Genomic DNA, 19,075 nt, shown 5'->3' with positions numbered 1-19,075 from the left:
ATGTAGAAAAGGAAGCAATGTGAAACATGGAACACAATAGGAGGTAAAGCAAAAGAGAGAAAAGTACATGCCAGCAATCCAGAAGTTCAGAGAATAAGCATTTAAAATCTCAGTACCTTTTTCTTCCTTCCCAAAATTTTTGAATTTGTGATGTTGATTTGAACTCAGAGTGATGGAAGACCAGAAAAAATGGAAATTGAAATCTGTTCTTGAGGCAGTTGTTTAGGAATTGAGATATTTACATGAAAAATGGGCTTAGATTTCATCCAAGCTGGAAATACTCTTAAGCAGAACCACAGAACTGTGAGCTCCTTCATCTGGTTTCTCTTGTAGAGAATTCAGTAATACATACTTTAAGAAAATGCAGGAGAAATGTCTCCATTTTCTTTACAAATGAGAACTAAGGTATTGTCTGAATCAAAAGGTTCCTGTCACAGAAAATTGATGTTAATTTAGTTGATTGATGTTTTTTATGAATTTGAATAAGAATTTCCTTATATGAGAATGTGTTCCACAAATACATTTTTTTAAGCTTCAATAAGGGTGTCAATTTAGATGATGCAGCCAAACTAGGATGCATTTATTTATGTATAAATACCTCCATTTTTTGTATTAGTAGATCAGTAATTTTGCCATTAATTTTCATTATGAATAATACTTGTGCTTTTTAATACAAAAATAATATATCTGGTCTTATTTAGTATGTACATAAAATATTAAACTATATATTGTGCATTTTTATGCAGTGTGGTGTTGCAAGCTAAGTTTTTTCTTCATTATACTTCTCTAATGCCATCCAGTTGTATCAGAACTGACAGCTATTACTCTTCTTCAGTATTTTCTTAGAATTTTATTTTCAGTTATGTCCTGGATGCTTCTGTGATGCAGAAGCTGTTTGACAGTTCAGGCCACTCCAGAACAGTCGAGGAAATGGCATTGTATAATTCTTACATAAGGGAAAGAGTGCCATCTACTGAATTACTAACTCTGCTCTTGAGAAGATTGTTTCTTGACTTGGTTAGAAGGAATGCTTATTCTTTATTCTGAGATAATTTTCAACTGAGTATGGCTATTTTTATATTTGTGAAATTATTTATGGTGTAACAATTGATTTGAAACTTTAAAGTCACAGAGGACTATGTCATTTTACCAGCATTTTCTTTTGACATTCAGCAAAATTCAGGAATATTTTTGTAATTTTCTAGATATTGACTGTATTTGCTCGAATCTCGTAATATTGGTATTTTTCCTCTGTCTTGCATGCAAAATACAATCTCAGCTTCACTTCCTTGGAAAACAAACAAAAAAAACTCTCAAAAAATGGGAACTCTATCATCATGAATCAATACCTGTAGAATGAGAAGAACTTTTTAAACTGTATTAAAATTCACATTTTTACTAGTGATCAGTCACCCAAGGAAAAAAAACATAAAGGGTCTATTGGTCTTTCAGATTCTTCCTTCTTTTCAGAAGTATGAAACTTGCAATCCAATAGCAGTTTAGGAAAAGCAATAACTCTTTTTCTTTACACCAACAGTTGCCCCAGAAGATCCTAGCAGAAAGGTGGATGGTGACACCATTATTTTCTCACACGTGCAAGAAAGGTCAAGTGCTGTCTATCAGTGCAATGCTTCTAATGAATATGGATACTTGCTAGCAAATGCGTTTGTGAATGTTCTGGGTAAGAAATAGACTTTATATTTTTCTGTTCTCTTGGGTATTCAGCTGTCTCCTGCTAACACACAGTCTCTCTGCTCAAGCCTTGCTTGAGGTCTTCATTGGGAATTGATCTATTTCCTGGCCCCTGTAAAGAGCAAGGGTATACATATCTTGTTATTTCTAAGATATTCCTGAATTTCACTTTCGCTGTTCCAAAGAGAGAAGGATAGATGTGAAAGCAAGGAAAACTTGGAAGAAATTTTATGTCTTTTTTGATTTTTTTTGTGTAAGTCAGTCCAACAGAAGCCTGACAAAGAAGGCAGGAATTAGTATTGCTTAAGTTAGTGCATTTCAATACAGTTTCATTGAGTCTGGATGTTTTGGATTAGTGGAACAGATGATCTCCAAGTTGCTGCTGCAAGGGGACATGATTATGCATTTGTCTCTAAGGGTTCCCTGGCATGTGTTTCTGATTACAATATGTTGTGTGGCCCCTCTAATTCTTCTCACTGAATTTAAAAAAGCTAATAGCAAAATCCTGGGCAGAATGGCCTCTAGTGACTCTTCTGCAGGAACTGGCAGATGTGTTGATTGACACTGTCATTTAAAAGAAGGAAAATTTAGGTGTTACACCAAAAATGCATCCTAGCTTCTTTCTGCCTGCAGGTTTGTTTGGAATTAGATAGTTCAGTCTGTACTCAGGAGATTATCTTCTTGAAGTATATATTGATTTAAATTTTCCAGTTGAAATCATTGCTTTTGGTGCCCATCATTATTACTTGTAAATAGGCAAGAAAGAGTTGTTTTTCACAAGATAATTTCCCTGCATTAACTTTTCCTCAGGCTAGTACCAGTACAATGTATTTGAACTCAGACTGCAACCCGAAATCATCTCAGAGAAAAATGTTTTTATGTAATTCTTTAGGCCATTCTTAATGTCTTTGTATTTTGTATTTGTAGCTATACTTTTTAGTATGTATTTACTATTTGTGACTTTGTAACTATATACAGATATCTTTGTCTTTTCAGCTGAGCCACCCAGAATTCTAACTCCTGCTAATAAACTGTATCAAGTCATTGCAGACAGTCCCGCATTGCTAGACTGTGCTTATTTTGGGTCACCTAAGCCCGAAATTGAATGGTAAGCTCTAGCTGTGCTGTGTTACACTGGATGAGCCAGTTATATCTATGGAAACAAACACTTAAAGCTTTAAAACTCTTAACTCTATTTACTATTGTAAAATAGTATATTTTAAAATAGATGCTGTATACAATTTCCTAATACAATATTGCATATATCTAATGAACCAGCAGTAAAGTTACGCCTACAGAGTCAAGTTTAAATTTCTTTGAGTCTTCTGTCTCTATTTTCTAATGTGGCAGTCCTAAGTTTGTATTTTATTGATAATAAAACCATACAGAATTTAACTGGGATGCTGGCTAATGATATTACTTCTTATATAAAGGTTTAAGGGGGTGAAAGGTAGCATCCTGCGTGGAAATGAGTACATTTTCCATGATAATGGAACCTTGGAAATTCCAGTGGCTCAGAAGAATAGTGCTGGTACATACACATGTGTAGCAAGAAATGAATTAGGAAAGATACAAAATGAGGTGCAGTTGGAAATTAAAGGTGAGAAATTAGTCGTTCTTTCATCACTGATTAGTACAGAATTTCAGACTTTCTGGATATCTAATTTTAATTTTAAATTTCAGATCCAACGATGATCATTAAACAGCCAGAATACAAAGTGATTCAGAGATATGGCCAGGTTTCTTTTGAGTGTATAATTAAACATGATTCTACCTTACTACCAACAGTTACATGGTTGAAGGACAATGATGAACTGCCAGATGATGAAAGGTAAGGACCACATAGTTTTCCTTTATTTTTAATTTTCGAGGTCCTTTTGTCTGCTCCTTTTCCTGATCTTTGAAAGGAACATATTGACCATTGACATTTTCCAAAGAAGACTGATTAACATCATGGCTATCCAGTATTTGGTTACTGAATGACTTACCTAGTGTGATGAAAATATTAAGATAGAATTAAAAATAAAATGAGATGTAAGTATTTATACAGACTTTGCACACTGATCTTCTCGATAAATTGTAAGGTAAAGATAATTGACATGAGAAGCCAAACAGATAACAGAAAGCTATTTTGCTCTGGATCACAAATATTTAAAATTTCTTTGAATATATTTGGAAAGAAAAGTACATTAGAATAAAAGTTACTGTGGGAAGATGGTCAAGAGCAATGAAGAAAAAAAAAAGATGATGTTGTCCCATAGCTTAACTTGGGTAAACATAGCTGTTCAGGTATGTACAAGTATATAGGATTTGATAATGTTTTATGCAAATTTCTTATAACAGTGCCAGTTATTGAAAAATCAGTGGCTGAATTTGTTGTATTTACAGGTTTCTAGTTGGCAAAGACAACTTGACCATTATGAATGTAACTGATAAAGATGATGGAACATACACTTGCATAGTTAATACTACTCTGGACAGTGTTTCAGCAAGTGCTGTGCTTACTGTTGTTGGTAAGAATGCTCTCAAACTTCTACTGTTAAGTATGAAAACAGCATTAGATTTAAAGTGAAAAGCACAAACATAGTTTTGGTTTTTAGGCCAGGATAAAGGAAATGCCACCTAAGTGTCAATGTGTTTCAATTTTTAAAAAATGTAGTTCCACCTTACAGTTTACATTTGAATCTGTTACTTACAAAATGACTGAGTAGCTAGAGGACAGATTCATGCTATATATCTTTTTATTTTGATCACATCTGAGCTACTACAGGAAATTCAATTTTGCAGGGTATTTGGAAATAAACATGGTAGAATCACAGAATGGCAAGGGATGGAAGGTACCTTTAAGGTCATCTAGTTCTAACCCCCCTGCCTTGGGCAGGGACACCTTCCACACAACCTGTCTGGGCAACCTGTTCCAGTGTTTCACCATAAGAAACATCTTCCTAATACATAACATAAGCCCACTCTGTTCTAGCTGAAGCCATTCTTCCTTGTCTTACAACTACATGCCCTTGTGAAAAGGTGCTCTCCAGCTCTTTTGGAGCCTGTGTAGGTGCTGGGAGGCTATTCTAAGGGGTCCCCAGAGCCTTCTCTTCTTTGGGCTGGACAGCCCCAACTCTCTCAGCCTGTCTTCATAGGAGAGGTGCTCCAGCACTGTGGTCACCTTAGTGGCCCTCCTCTGGACTCCTTCCAACAGGAACATGTCTTTGTTGTGTTGGGAGAATGTTTTCTCAGGAATCTCTTCGACAACTAAATTATGCTTCAGAAAGACTGAGCATACTTGGTTGTATGACTTTTCATGGATTGTATTTTTAGTTAAGTTCTCTATTAAGTTTTTATGATTGCAGATTCTTGCCAATTATATTACTTTGCCCCTTCTCCAATTTGTAAGAAAGTTTTAAGTAGATGTCGTGAATGATTCTTACATTAGTTCAATCTGAGACTCAGAGCAAGTATCTTCGTGTTTTAAAATTCTGCTGTGATCTTATGCCTATCCAGGAATGATCTGAGCCAAAAAACTAGTACTTATTTAGGCATTTTTATAGGATTGCTTATTTTATTTATTTTCGTGATCTGTTCTTATTTTTAAAAATGAATAAAATATTCAAGAACACCTTTTTAGCTCTTGAGGGAAAAATTATCGTGGTTTTTTTTTAAATTAACCATTTAATCTAAATAAGTTAAATTTTCTTTGTCTCTAATAATTATAGTCTTTAACTACCTACAATATTCTGTTTCCTTGGCTACTAACTGATTAAATCCTTTATATTAATGTTCTTTTCAGCTGCTCCCCCAACACCAGCTATCATTTACGGTAAACTAAAACAAAGTTCTCTTTCTACATCATCAGGCAGATATATTGCTCATTTGCCTGTTGCAATTTTTTTTGCCTTTTTTTTTCCCTTTTCCTCTGTGTGTGTGTGTGTCTGTGTCTATGTGGTTTCATCCCATTTTACCAACTACTTCATTACTATAGCACTGAACTTAGGAATGTTACGGTGCAGGCTGCTTTATATTTAGGGAATAAGTGGTTTTCAGAGATAAATTATTTTTACTTAAGATTGGGTATAGTATGGCAATGTATTTCTCATAGACCACACTGTAATACGAATTAGTTATATGATAAATGAAATATCTAAAATGTAAATTCAACTCTTTGGTGAAAGGGTAATTCACTATTAAACACTTCGCCCCAACCAAATTATGTTGTATGTTAACATTGGTTTTGCAGCCTTGTAGTCCTGCTCTATTTTATTACTATATTTCATAGTTTATCTTCCTTTTACTCCACTCATAAGATGAATATGACCACATTAACCAGTTTGACTTATAATTGATGAAATCGCTAAGATTTTAAAATTTAAATTAAAACTAAAAAAAAAATCTGTTAGGCATAGTCTTAAATTTAGTGGTATAGAGACTTTAATTTGGTAGCACATTTTCTGAATTTGAGGGTTCAAGAGTAATATAATAAGCTAAAACACTTTTAAGTATAAGAGTTTTGAGCACTTTTATGTAAATCCTATCAGTGAAAATGCCTATGTATTCTTACATGAACCTACTTATTAGTTATGATTTTTGTGTAATGAATCATATCATAAATTACCTTTTTGAATTTGGAACAGACAATTACATCTTTATGTGTTATAAGGATGTATAATTACAGCTTGTGTGGTATTTCTGAGCCTTTTAAAAAGAAGAGCAAAAAATAAATAATTTAGTAACTTGCAATTAGTTTCTGTTTGAAGCATACTTGTTTTGAATTCACATAAAAATATTTGTAATGGTTCCAGAAAAACTTCTTTAATATGAATGTTTCTTTATTTTCCATGTTGTATGAAGTATGTCTGTTACAATAGATAACCACCCATAATCATTCAAAGATAAACTAAACAGGCATTTCATAATTCCTTGCATCTCATCACATTTTTATATCACAGTGCACTCAGATATAGATAAAAATAAATACTGATTCTTGTTAATGTATAGAAGTTTCCAGGTTATATCAGTTCTCCATTTTTGTTTTGTAATAATTGCATGCTATTAGTCTTTAAATCATGCTTACATAAGTGAGTAGACCTGCCCTGCTGTATTTGTGGAATTCTTTGACTGGAATGTAAGGATTTTTTTTCAAATATTATAGTACATATTCTGGTGTGGTTACTTACTTTGTGTTCATTCGATTTACAGCTCGGCCAAATCCACCCTTTGACTTGGAATTGACAGGTCAGCTAGAAAGAAGCATTGATCTCTCTTGGATACCAGGAGATGAAAACAACAGTCCCATTACAAGTATGTTTGTTTGTGTCTACTACACTACATTGAAGGTGTTGCTCTAACTGTTATCAAATTCCAAATATTTCTGGAATAAATTTTGTGTACAGCATGGGAAAATGGTAAATTAATTCTCTACAGCTGCCATTTATTTACCTAACATACCCTTAATACTACTGTACAGCCAAGCAGGAAGACCAGAAGAGCTGGGCTTTTTTATTCAAAAACTCATGCTAGATAATATAGAAGTTATATATATTGATATGAGGTCTGTCTGACAAGGTTAAATTTTATGAATATGTAGAGAGCAGACTTGTTCACTGCTTGTATGCTTCTGAAGGAGAGAGCTACTAACATCTTGCATTAACTCTTTTGTAATTCTGTGATTTGAAATAGCATCAGTACCACCATCATCAGTGATTATCCATCTCTACTGGTGCAGAAGTTTATTCTTCATGAAAATATAAGGTAGATAGTTTTTCTGGGATTTTTCTAGTCCAGACAGTTAAAAGAATAAACCATATCCATAAAATGAAACAATTAAATATCTATAAAATTTTGAGGCAGTAAATTGGTATTAAATGCTGTTATTCTTCCCATTAAACATAATGAAAACTCCTGCCTGTATGGAGCAGAGAGGATAGAGGGGGAATTTAGGTGTAAGGAACAAAGATGTTTGTTTTCCAAAAAATCTTGGGATCAGAAAGACTTTTTGACATAACTTTTTCCCTATGAGCAACTTAATTCAACTATTTCATTATTTATGCAGTGTGTTTTTAGATAATAACTGCCACAAGTTGCCAAGACCAGTGTAGATGTTATGTTTGGAATTAATTAGTTAGACTGACTTATTGGGTGTTGCTCTCCAGGGTTTGATGCTGGGTCAGTACCAACACTGAAAACAAACCATAACGATCAGGTATCTGGAAAGGGGGATTTGTAAAAAACAGAATTTCACAAGTTTCTGAACACATCAAAGATTTTGACTACATTTTAATGAAGCACTAAGTGATTTTTCTGAAATGTTACAGTCTCAGGCATCTCTAATGTATATCAACTAGTAATATACCTTAAAATGTAATATACAGAAGATCAGCGTAAATAGTTGAATAGTGGTTTATTCATATACATATACTTTCATTAGTATTCTCATTTTTTCCACTCCAGAAGAGAGAAATGTTGTCTTTCTGTAGGAATGAGATCAAACTACTGCAGAAAAGTTAATACTAGGCAGTGTTGTCTCTTGTAGGTTTTTCTAGAACAAGATACTGCATGCACTCTCATATTGGAAACTGAACTTTTCTAACTAAATAATGCTGGATTTAATTATAATACAATTTCTATTGCTGCATGGTCTTCTTAGAGGCTGCAAAATAAGGCGTTTGCTTCCTGAGTAAGCCTATTTCTTTTGCTGCTGCAAAAGTGCAGATGAAGGCTCAAGGATTCACTTGATACCACTTCAAAGTGCAGACGAAGACTCAAGGATTGCACTTCATTAGGAATGACCTGTTTGCACAATATGACTGACATGCTAGATTCTCTCTGAAAGCTCAGATAGTTTTTTTTTTTCCCTTGAAGTTGCCTATAAATTATTCTACTAGAGTTGCAGGCAGAAGGCTAGTGACCAGGGAAGAAAAAAGCAGTAGTGAAAACCTTTTTGGCATGTAATATTCTCACTTTTTCAGCAAAGCTTTATCCAGGAGACATCCCATCCCAAGACCTCTATACTGAGCACACAACAGCAGCAGTAGCTCAGACAGTAATTTGGGGTCAATACTCCCTCTTTCTCTTACTACTTAGGTCAGAATGAAATCTGCCAGCCAGAAGGCTATGATTAGTACAACTCACCTCTTTTACATCTTGCTCCTCAAACTGTGCATTTTTCTATGCTCCAGGTTCCATGGGATTCTTCTCCCATTTATTTATTGTGTCCAAAAAATTCCTCCTAAGTCTTTCAGAATTCATATTTCATATCTTACAGCCAGGTTTTTGGCTGTTTCACATCTGTAAAAAAATGTCCTTTTGTCTTTCATAATGTATATGATTTTCTTTTTGGAATTCTTCAAACCTTTTTATCCCTGAGGTTACATATACTTTGTAAGGTCTTAACAGTAATCATCATAATATTCACACAGAGTACTCTCAAGAAATTTAGTTCCTGAACATACATTCCCTGATTTAATTTGATGATAATGAAAAGTGCTCTCAAAAACCTTCCTTAAGTATAGGTTCTTGACTTTAAATAGATTTTCTTTATGCCAGTTTCACTGGAGAAAATGGGATATTCAGGGAGTTTGAAATTTATACAGATACTGCCTGCTGTCTGCTTGATACAACTAAGAACAATGTATTTCGGAGTCAAATTCCACTTCCTTGCTGTGATAGTTCAAGGATTCCCATTAAATTAAAATCCGGTACCTGAGAGAGTGCTTTTGTAATAATGTGTTACCTGAGAGATGGCTGCATTAGTGACAGCAGCAAAGGATAAAAGTAAGGGTTTATTTTTATGTTTCACCTTTATTTCTACTTTTGACATCCACATTATAGATCTGTGCTATGGTTTATGTATTTACATGTCAAGTTCCATGATTTTTGAAAGCACTAGTTGGAGCAATCCCTTCTGGCTAGCTCATTCAGAAATGCCTATGCTTGTCTGGGAAGCTGATTCAAGTTTTGACGTAAAGTTGGATTCAATTCCTGCTTGCAGACTTTGTAATTGAGTATGAGGATGCACTGCATGAACCAGGAGTGTGGCATTACCAGACGGAAGTCCCTGGCACTCAGACAACGGTGCAGCTGAAGTTGTCTCCCTATGTCAACTACTCCTTCCGTGTGATAGCTGTCAATAAGATTGGCAGAAGCCAGCCGAGTGAGCCATCTGAGCAGTACCTGACAAAATCTGCAAGTAAATAATTATTCCCACTTACCGGTGATTGATTCCTGCTATGAATAGCATTGAGTTTGCTTGGAATCACACAGCAGCCATTCTTGTTCACGTGTAAATATTTCATTTTTAGGCCCTGATGAAAATCCTGCTAATGTACAGGGGATAGGCTCAGAACCTGATAATTTGGTAATAACATGGGAGGTAAGATGGGTCTTTTTTCAAGGTTTCATTTGTTTTCAGGTTTGTGAATAGCTTTTTTTTTTTTTTTTTAATAACCAATGATGAGAATACCCAATTACCTGCTTAAAATAGTCTTGAAAAAGAGCTAAATTCATACATTCCCCATCTTCATTTTCATGAAAAAACTGAATTTTTTTTTGAAAAATATGAAAATAAGTTAAAGGTGGGGGGGCATATTTCCTTGCGTGATTTCTCAAGATAAACCAATAATTAAGTAATTACAGGATGATTTGCTGTCAGTTTAGGAAAATTTCAAAATATAAGTGGAGGTTTATTTCAAGTACAGTCCAATTTTTAGAGTGAATTCTAATGTGAATGCTCCTTCTACTGTCACCTGTTACGATAAACTGATCATTGTGCACTTTTCCACTAGAAAATTTCTGTTGAAGTTTTCTCCATCATGCCCTTACCGTCATGAGAGGAGCTCAAGGAGAACCATGTATAACCAGTTTGCCCTCTCAGGCAAGAAATATTGCCTAGGGTACACTATTTACAAGGAGTTGGTGCAAGTCTGGTTTTCTCTCTTCCACTTCTTAAAAAATATTTGAAAACAAAATATATATACAGAAATCACAATGTGCTGTTTGTATAAGAATTAGCCACCAACATCATTCAATGTGCTTTTTACCAAAGAGTGAAAACTGAAAAAAAACTAGTTAACTGAAGTGACCTCCTGTAAAAGCTAAATTGCATAACTTTCAGCAGTGCTTCTCTGTTGCAGAATACAGTGGTAAATTTTCATTGACATTCTATAAAAGAATCAACTTTCTAAGTTAAGATTTTTTAGATGCTTCGGAATATTAAAAAAAAAAAATTCTTTTCCTTTCAGCCTTTAAAAGGTTTTCAGTCTAATGGACCAGGGCTTCAGTACAAAGTCAGCTGGCGCCAGAAAGACGTTGATGATGAATGGACATCTGTTATAGTTGCAAATGTATCTAAATATATTGTGTCTGGTACACCAACTTTTGTTCCATATGAAGTAAAAGTGCAAGCTTTAAATGACTTGGGGTATGCACCAGAGCCATCAGAGGTGATTGGACATTCAGGGGAAGACTGTAAGTTTTGTAGTTTGACTCAGTTATCCTAATTAAAAGGAACTAAATGTGTAACCTGAATGGGTATTTAAGATACTGAAATATTGATAAGGGGGATAGTAGTTATTTTTTTTAATTAAAAGGAAGCAATTCAGAGATAGTAAAGGCTTCATACTACTTTGTAGTATCAATCCTGAAAACACAGGAACATTTTAACCTACTCCATGAGTACAATGCAAAGACTCATTTTAAAAAACTGTGTTTGTGTGATTTCTAATTCTAACTAGATGCTTGTTGCATCCTTTTTACACAGTGCCAATGGTTGCTCCAGGCAATGTGCAGGTTCATGTTATTAACAGCACATTAGCAAAGGTGCATTGGGACCCAGTTCCACTAAAAACTGTTCGGGGACATCTTCAAGGGTACAAAGTAAGTACGGTTATTCTCTTCCTTGTTTATTAAAATAGATCAATCTTCCTGTTTGAGATTGTATCCAGATTGAAGTAACTGACATGTAAGAGAACTCGTGCTTTTCAGGGAGCACCCAAGTTCTGCTGACAAGAGCAACAGCTTTGATGCAATTCATACAGAGTTCAGCAATCTTCCAGCCTTGTAGCATTAGCTTCCTGTGACACTGTCCTTGAAGAAAAATGGCATGTGTTTGCAAACAAGCTTGCACATGTTAAACAGGTTAAAGAATGGTAACAGTTTTACAAATCTTTTTCCAAAGTAATTTATAGGATGTGAAGTACTAGTTTTTAGTCCAGCGCTAAGGTTACTAATTTTCTGCTTCAATGTGATTAATCATATCTTTAATTGAGAGTAACTGGACACTTACTAGTATATGCTGGGTTCTGTGTCTTTTTGGAGGCCAAGAAAAAGCTCAGTGTAAAAGCTCAACTTAAGGACATATGAAATGGCAGAAGATTTGGAGTGCCCATATATGGAAGGAAGCTTATTGTAAGGTAGTGTGCTGCCTTTGGTCATAACTGAAAAGGCTGTGCTGGAGAAGAAAGACTGCAATTTAATAGAGAAGAGGAGACAGGAGGACTTCAAGATTTGAACCTGGTGTCCCTGGAGGATAGGGAAAAGTTGCTTCAGTGAGGATATACTGACATCCTATGTAACAATAGAAGAAAATCAAACTAATTCTTTGCTTCTCTGCAAGTATTGTCATAAGTGTGTTCTAATAAAACAGATTACTTAGCCCAGACTAGATTAAGACTAACTTGAACTACTTCTTTTTACGTGAAAGGAGGTAAAAGAAATATTTGAAAAATTAAAACAGTAAGGAGTATTTGGAGGAAAATAAATATACACCATACTTATAAAATGGAGCAGTCAAAAGCGTTGAATTTGAACTTCAGTGCTCTATGGCTGGTTACCACATGAATGTGAGTTCATGGTATGTGGGTGTCTGTTTCCTGGCAGAAAATACCACCATCCAGAGAGACATAAAGTAGTTCTGTATGACATAGTGTGAATGTTAGTAGTTTGTGTGCTGCTTTGCCACACAAACTCAATAAACTCAGATGAAAAACAGGACTTCACTAGTCTCTTAAATGCTTACCTATTAGATGACAGCTTTACATCAACCTGGTATTTCATGCAGAAATGGGCAATCAAAATAATGTAGGATTAAAGAGTTAGAATCTAGTGAAATTAATGGTAATTATTAATCAAGTTATAGCAACACTAAAGCTCTTAATATAAATCACCAAATTTCTATTAAAGATCTATAATAATACCAAAACCAAAATCCATAGACACATTTCTGCCAACTTAACACATCAGGTGTTAAGTTCAACAGCATGGTTACAGTGAATTGTCATCATCCAAAGTTTGGATGGACATTTCTTTTTTCCTCTGACTTTCAGTGTCTGAGGGTTATCTTCTGTCCTGTAATCACTAATAGGATCACTTTCCATGTGATCTAGGGGGTTAGTCATGTCATGATCACTTCTATTTAATTTGTTATGCTTTCTCTATATAGGGTATATTTTTTTTTCGATGGGGAAGAGAGCCACACAATTACACAAAACTAAGCAAAACTGAAGGTCAAATAAGTTACTTGATAATAATAAATAAAACAAGCTCACAACCACAGGACTGACAACAGACTAGACCACTGAGTAATTTTGCTGTTCTAGCTAGGAGAAATGTGACAATCTGAATAAGTTGCAGATGCAGCAAGAATACCTTAAATAATTTTTGCAAATACAGCTAAATTAAGCTAAAATAGGTTAAAAACTAGACAAGGCATGAGAAATCATAGGACCTGGTGGGTAGCTGTTATTATAAAGCTTTCTCTCAATACAAACTTAAAACTTTTCATGCATGAAGTATCTTCAGTACTGACATAGCTTACAAAGAAAATGATGAGCTCTTGTAAACACAGAACCAAAATCCTACTAGTACACTCAGGCTTTCCTAATTTATAAAATTATTTCTCTCAGTAGCCCAATATACAGTGTTGGACTGGGGACAGATTTCTTAATAAAGAGAGAACCAAGAGAGAGGCTAAAGAGTCACATCTTGAAGGCAAATGTCTGAAAAAGCAGGAAGATGTGTAACTAAGCAGCAGTCTGCAGCACATAATTCATATTTTGCTCTTGTATTAATCTACCTATTACTCAATCTACTGCAGTACTATCAAATTTTTCAAACTTAGTAAGAAATTACAGAAAATGTGATGCACTCTCATTTATTATAGCTTGAGTTTCAGTACCAATGGTACCAACACTTCAAGTTTTGTTAGCTTGTAAATTATTTTCTACACCAGCTGATAGGATGAGAGTTATAAGATGACAGCTGGTGATACTGAAAAACATTAACTTAAACCATGTAAAACACAGTGGCATTTAAAAGTGATTGGAGTGAAACGGTATGTTGAAAGCTGATGTAAGTGTAACATTGCTTTATAGCTATCTAGCTGGGCTTTGCCAGTCTTAACAGCCCCTTTTTTTGAATTCCTATGTGAAATCCCGGCTTCCTAAATTAAAGAGGTATTTTACAGTTGGACTGAATAGGAATAGATTTTTTTATTCAATTAGATTTCTTAATCATCTTTAGCTTGTGATCATTTGTGCATGAAAACGATGCTGTGAAAAATAAACAATTACGTATTTGAAGGTGATGATCCCAGGAGTAACACAAGTCTTTTGGAGGGGCAGCTATTAATATCTTTCAAGTTACCATGGCAGAGAGAGACTGTGTAGTAAAGAGAAAGGGAAAGTACCTCTGAGGCTCTTACGTAGTTTCTTAGAAACTCAGCTCAATGGACATCAGAATCAGCTTTCCTTAGAATAATTTCAGAACTTGTGTGTTTTTCCAGCCAAGTCAAATCTTTTTCCCCATTTATAGGTAATCTAACATCAAGGAATAGCATGGTCTGGGATGTGATCTAACGAGGAGGCAAGGTCCAAATCTGCTTTAGAAGACCTGTAGGCATCTTACTGAAAGAATGGATAACTTCTGCCTCTCACATAGACTGAATAACAGGAGAATGATCACAGACCAATGTAGTTCCGAACCAGAACTTGTATCAAACTGGTTTTGAGCATTAGCAGAACTGGCAGGCAGTAGTCTGTACCCGGTTGTGTAGACTGTTTCTGGACAAGGTCTGTTTCTGGAGCAGAAAAACTCTGTGCTGTGTCTAACCTGAGCTTATTCAAATTGCAGTTGTTTCTACCTATAATTCATGGACACTTAAGGAAAAGCTTAGAGTTTAGAAAATCAGAACAGCTAAGCACTCACTTCATTTTTTTTTTTTTTTCTGTCTTTAGGTTTACTACTGGAAAGTGCAGAGTCTATCCAGAAGGAGTAGACGACACATAGAAAAAAAGATCTTGACTTTCAGGGGAAACAAGACTTTTGGAATGTTACCAGGGCTGGAGCCCTATAGTTCCTACAAGCTGAATGTTAGAGTTGTTAATGGTAAAGGAGAAGGACCAGCAAGCCCAGACAAAGTATTTAAGACCCCTGAAGGAGGTATGAAATGAAAAACCTAGATATTAAACTTAAATGAGGTTTACTTGGACTTCATAAAATAATAATCTTCATAAAATAATATTCTTAAGAATTAATAATTAAAAACCTGTTTTAAGTTAATCTACTTTGTATTTACTCTATGTTCTTTTTAAAAGTTCCTAGTTCACCCTCCTTTCTGAAGATTACTAACCCAACACTGGACTCTCTGACTCTGGAGTGGGGTTCACCCACCCATCCAAATGGTGTTTTGACATCATATACGCTGAAGTTTCAGCCAAGTAAGTTAAAATTAATATATTTTGGGGGTTGGACTTCTGATCTTTCAAGTCCTTTCTAACCCAAACCATTATTTGATTCTGTGATAAAATTCTAACTTTGGCAATGTATCTACCAAATAATAATCCATTTATGAAGAAAAAATTAGGCTACATATATAGTGTACAAAAGATATGATTGCATTGTAAATATCAAGTTTGAAAAAAAACTAATATATTTTGATAATATAGATGACTGTACATGGAAATATTTTCTTGCTGTAGTACAAAGTTAACATTTTTATTACTTTCATTACTTCAAACCATAATTCACAGACAAATGGAGGTGAGGTCCTACAGATAAGTGGCATCCAAGTTAGATGCAAGATACTACTACTTACAAATTCTATATTCTAACTGCAGAGAAAATGACATTAGAAGTAAATCAAAGTATGCCAAATGACACTGTTGTCTGCTTTTCCAATCTTCATGGTATTATTATCTTAAAAATAAAAATCTATAAATATGCCATTTACTAATTTCAGAGCTATTAAATCACTTCTTTTGGATCCCAGCTGCTTACTTAGCCCAGAAATTTCTCAGCAGTGACACTGGAAAGGAAAGAGTTTCATATACATGGAACAGATAAATGAAGTTTACTTCATTTACTTCCACTTACCACATCCCACTGTTTTTTGGCATTAGACACAAGTAGCTTCAGTGTTTACTTTTCCTGTAAACATTGAGCTTAGAGTTTCAGATTTTTTCAATGGTCAAGGAGTTTTTCAATGCTGCATAAATTCAGATAATTTAAACTGAACTCATTTGCCTTGGATTCAGAGATTTATGAGAATGAAACTTGATCTTAAAAAACTTGCTGGTGTTTCCTATCTCCCAGTTGGATTTTGGCACTTTTACACAAAAATGACTTTCTTTTGAAAGTCTAGATGCAGCAGACAAGCAAAAAAAATGCATACAAACCAAAAGCCTTTTTAAACACAATGATAGCGTACACAAGTTTCCTAATTTTTTTGTTTTTCTTTTTTTTTTAACAACAGTCAACAACACACATGAATTGGGTCCCTTGGTAGAGATAAGAATTCCTGCCAATGAGAGCAGCTTGATACTAAAAAATTTAAATTACAGCACCCGGTACAAGTTTTACTTTAACGCACAAACTTCAGTTGGATCGGGAAGTCAGATAACTGAGGAAGCAGTAACAATTATGGATGAAGGTAAGATATGTATGTATAAGGAAAGGCCTTTGAGTTTAGAAAACACTACAGATTGTATTAAACATCTGTATCTAAATATTGCTATTGTTTCCTTCCACTAAGGAAATAGGCCGAGTGATTTTTTTTCTGGACCTTTCTTAACTGTGTTATATACACTAATAAAGTATTTTAAATATTTTTAAAGAAAATACATGTAAAGACTTTCTGTTGTAATGGAAATCCCCAAAGAGGTATAAAGCCTCTTCTTCTAATATCGACTCACAAGCTCTAAGACAGACATTGGCCTGTCTGGACTTCAAGTTTCATGTAACTTTATGTTTTTAGTGGTCTTTGTCTATTCACCTATTCTGCATTATTGACCAGCTTTGGTCACAGAGAAAAATACTGGAATGACCCAGGTTTGTGATTAGAGGAAGTTATTTCTTTTTTGTAGTATGCAATAACTTCTGTGAAATCTAAATTGCTTTCACAGAACTGCCAAAAAACTGTGCAACTCTTGAAATAAATTTGTCATCTATGGCCCCAAGTAACTGTATAGTATTTAAAAACCACTAAGTATATTGTTAAATCCTGTCACCATTGATTTTTATATTCATAGCCATTCTAGAGCTTTGTTAAAGTTGTTTTTTAATTAAATATGGATGCTTAAAAAAATAAGAATAATTTAAAGCCAACAGGAAATTTAGAACTTTTTTTATCATTTTGATCATCTTTATATTAATAAGTCTATTTTGGTACCATGTTTTCACATATTTTTATGCTCAGTAAAATGATGGTTTACTGGAATTGCCATAGATCAATTGCTATTCAATGCAATTTCTCTTTGCATATGACCTGCATTTATTTTAAATCTTGCACTCTAACAAGCATGACCAATAAAATTTTGTAAATGCATGTACAATCATTTTGTCTTGTAGTAGTCTGTCAGGGTTCAGCATAAATGGATTGTTTCTAATTTATTTGAATTAATACATTTTATCTAGTCTGCATGCTTTTTATAGTGAAATTATATATGTATGTTTCCTTTGGTGTTGTATCTAATTATGTAGTGTTCCTGTTCTTGTCTTCCTCCATTAAAGCTGGTATTCTCCGTCCTGCTGTAGGTGCAGGCAAAGGTAAAATGAAACTGCATGATTTATTAATGTGTGGATTTTGCAGTGTTGCAAATGGGGAAATTGCAGTGGTAAGGACAGAAAATCTTGGACTACACATTTTTGTACAAAGTATAATCAGTACTGGAAGAAAACAGTTGTGGGGGTTTTTTGTTTGGGTTTGTTGGTTTTGGTTTTTTTTTTTTTTTTTTAAAGGAATCCAGAATGCTTATTAATACCTTTCATCTGTTTATTTTGCCACAGAGTTCCAGGGGAATTCATTAGCTTTGCTTCAGCAAAGTCTAATTATTTCTGAACATTTAACAGATGTATGTCACTGTCATAAATATTCAGGATCCAGGTGCACTAGCACTGATTAGCTGGAGTAGAAAAAATAGTACTTTAGCAAAGGAGATTCATTTATTGCTTGTGCCATGTGCATTTTTTGTTTTAAAAAACTATCTGCAGTCTTGTTCTCACTGTGGATTACTGCTACCCACTTGAGCACATTTACTTCATTTGCAAGCCAACTGTGCATAGGAGACAGATGACTGACAATACCCTCTGTCTGCTTCTCAGTTTGAGTATCAGATTGAATATACAAGCAAATGTCTTCCCACTGTTTTAGGTTCACAGATCTTGTGAGTGAGTACTTGAGGATATTTCAGTGAGTACAAGCTAGTATCATTCTTTATCATGAATTTTGGTAATATTTAGTTCTTTATTATGCCATTTTGCACACAGTTTTAATGAATTTTGATACCTTCATTGTCAGAAGCCAAGGTTGTCCTGAGGTAGCTCAAACTCAGGAACACTTTCTGTACAGAGGTGCCATTGAATGACAGGTGTCATTAACACTAGTGAACACCTGTGCTTCAGATTCTCAGACCATAAACATCACAAGTCAAAATCTGTATATGAAGTACCCAACATTTTTAATGAACTTGGAAGAGACAGCATGAATTATTTTACATTTAGTTTCTTTTCACTTGATTATCAGATGTTGTGAACGATAGCCATAAGACAGAAATTCATTCACTCAGTCTGGTATAAATCAGACAATATATAAATATATGCATGCCTGCATTTGGGCATATAAAGTATATATTTTTATATGTATATATATATGTGTATTCTGATGTCAGATGTGTTTCTGCTAAGTGTGTGAAGTTGTGCAATTATTTTCACGATAAGTCTTTTTTACCATTTTAGTCTAGTTGTAGCTGAGAAGTCAGCACAGGTTGGAACAAACTGGCATTAGTCCTGGACATGCACAGCAGAAATGTAAATTAAGTTGTCATTATTTATAGCTGACTCTAAAAACTCATGCAAGGAGAAATGGATTCTGTGTGTGAAACTGAGGTCTAATTATAGC

General features: G+C 34.4%; 1 protein-coding gene across 3 annotated transcripts in view; it reads left to right on the top strand.

The window, feature by feature from the left end:
* NRCAM (neuronal cell adhesion molecule) overlaps positions 1-19,075 on the top strand; it is a 67,415-nt gene that overhangs the window by 21,750 nt on the left and 26,590 nt on the right. Inside the window, exons 10-24 of one of the 3 annotated variants that reach the window (XM_053942840.1) lie at positions 1,538-1,681; positions 2,689-2,800; positions 3,126-3,292; positions 3,376-3,523; positions 4,081-4,205; positions 5,480-5,509; positions 6,886-6,987; positions 9,677-9,874; positions 9,987-10,057; positions 10,926-11,151; positions 11,444-11,559; positions 14,916-15,120; positions 15,276-15,398; positions 16,433-16,609; positions 17,689-17,724. In XM_053942840.1, coding sequence (XP_053798815.1) covers positions 1,538-1,681; positions 2,689-2,800; positions 3,126-3,292; positions 3,376-3,523; positions 4,081-4,205; positions 5,480-5,509; positions 6,886-6,987; positions 9,677-9,874; positions 9,987-10,057; positions 10,926-11,151; positions 11,444-11,559; positions 14,916-15,120; positions 15,276-15,398; positions 16,433-16,609; positions 17,689-17,724 — 1,980 coding nt within the window. The remainder of the gene's footprint in view (positions 1-1,537; positions 1,682-2,688; positions 2,801-3,125; positions 3,293-3,375; positions 3,524-4,080; positions 4,206-5,479; positions 5,510-6,885; positions 6,988-9,676; positions 9,875-9,986; positions 10,058-10,925; positions 11,152-11,443; positions 11,560-14,915; positions 15,121-15,275; positions 15,399-16,432; positions 16,610-17,688; positions 17,725-19,075) is intronic. The other 2 variants (XM_053942842.1, XM_053942841.1) reach the window with 2 other exon arrangements.

Source organism: Vidua chalybeata, chromosome 5 (assembly GCF_026979565.1).
Source record: "Vidua chalybeata isolate OUT-0048 chromosome 5, bVidCha1 merged haplotype, whole genome shotgun sequence".
Lineage (NCBI taxonomy): Eukaryota > Metazoa > Chordata > Aves > Passeriformes > Viduidae > Vidua > Vidua chalybeata.
This window is presented reverse-complemented; position numbering and strand designations above follow the sequence as displayed.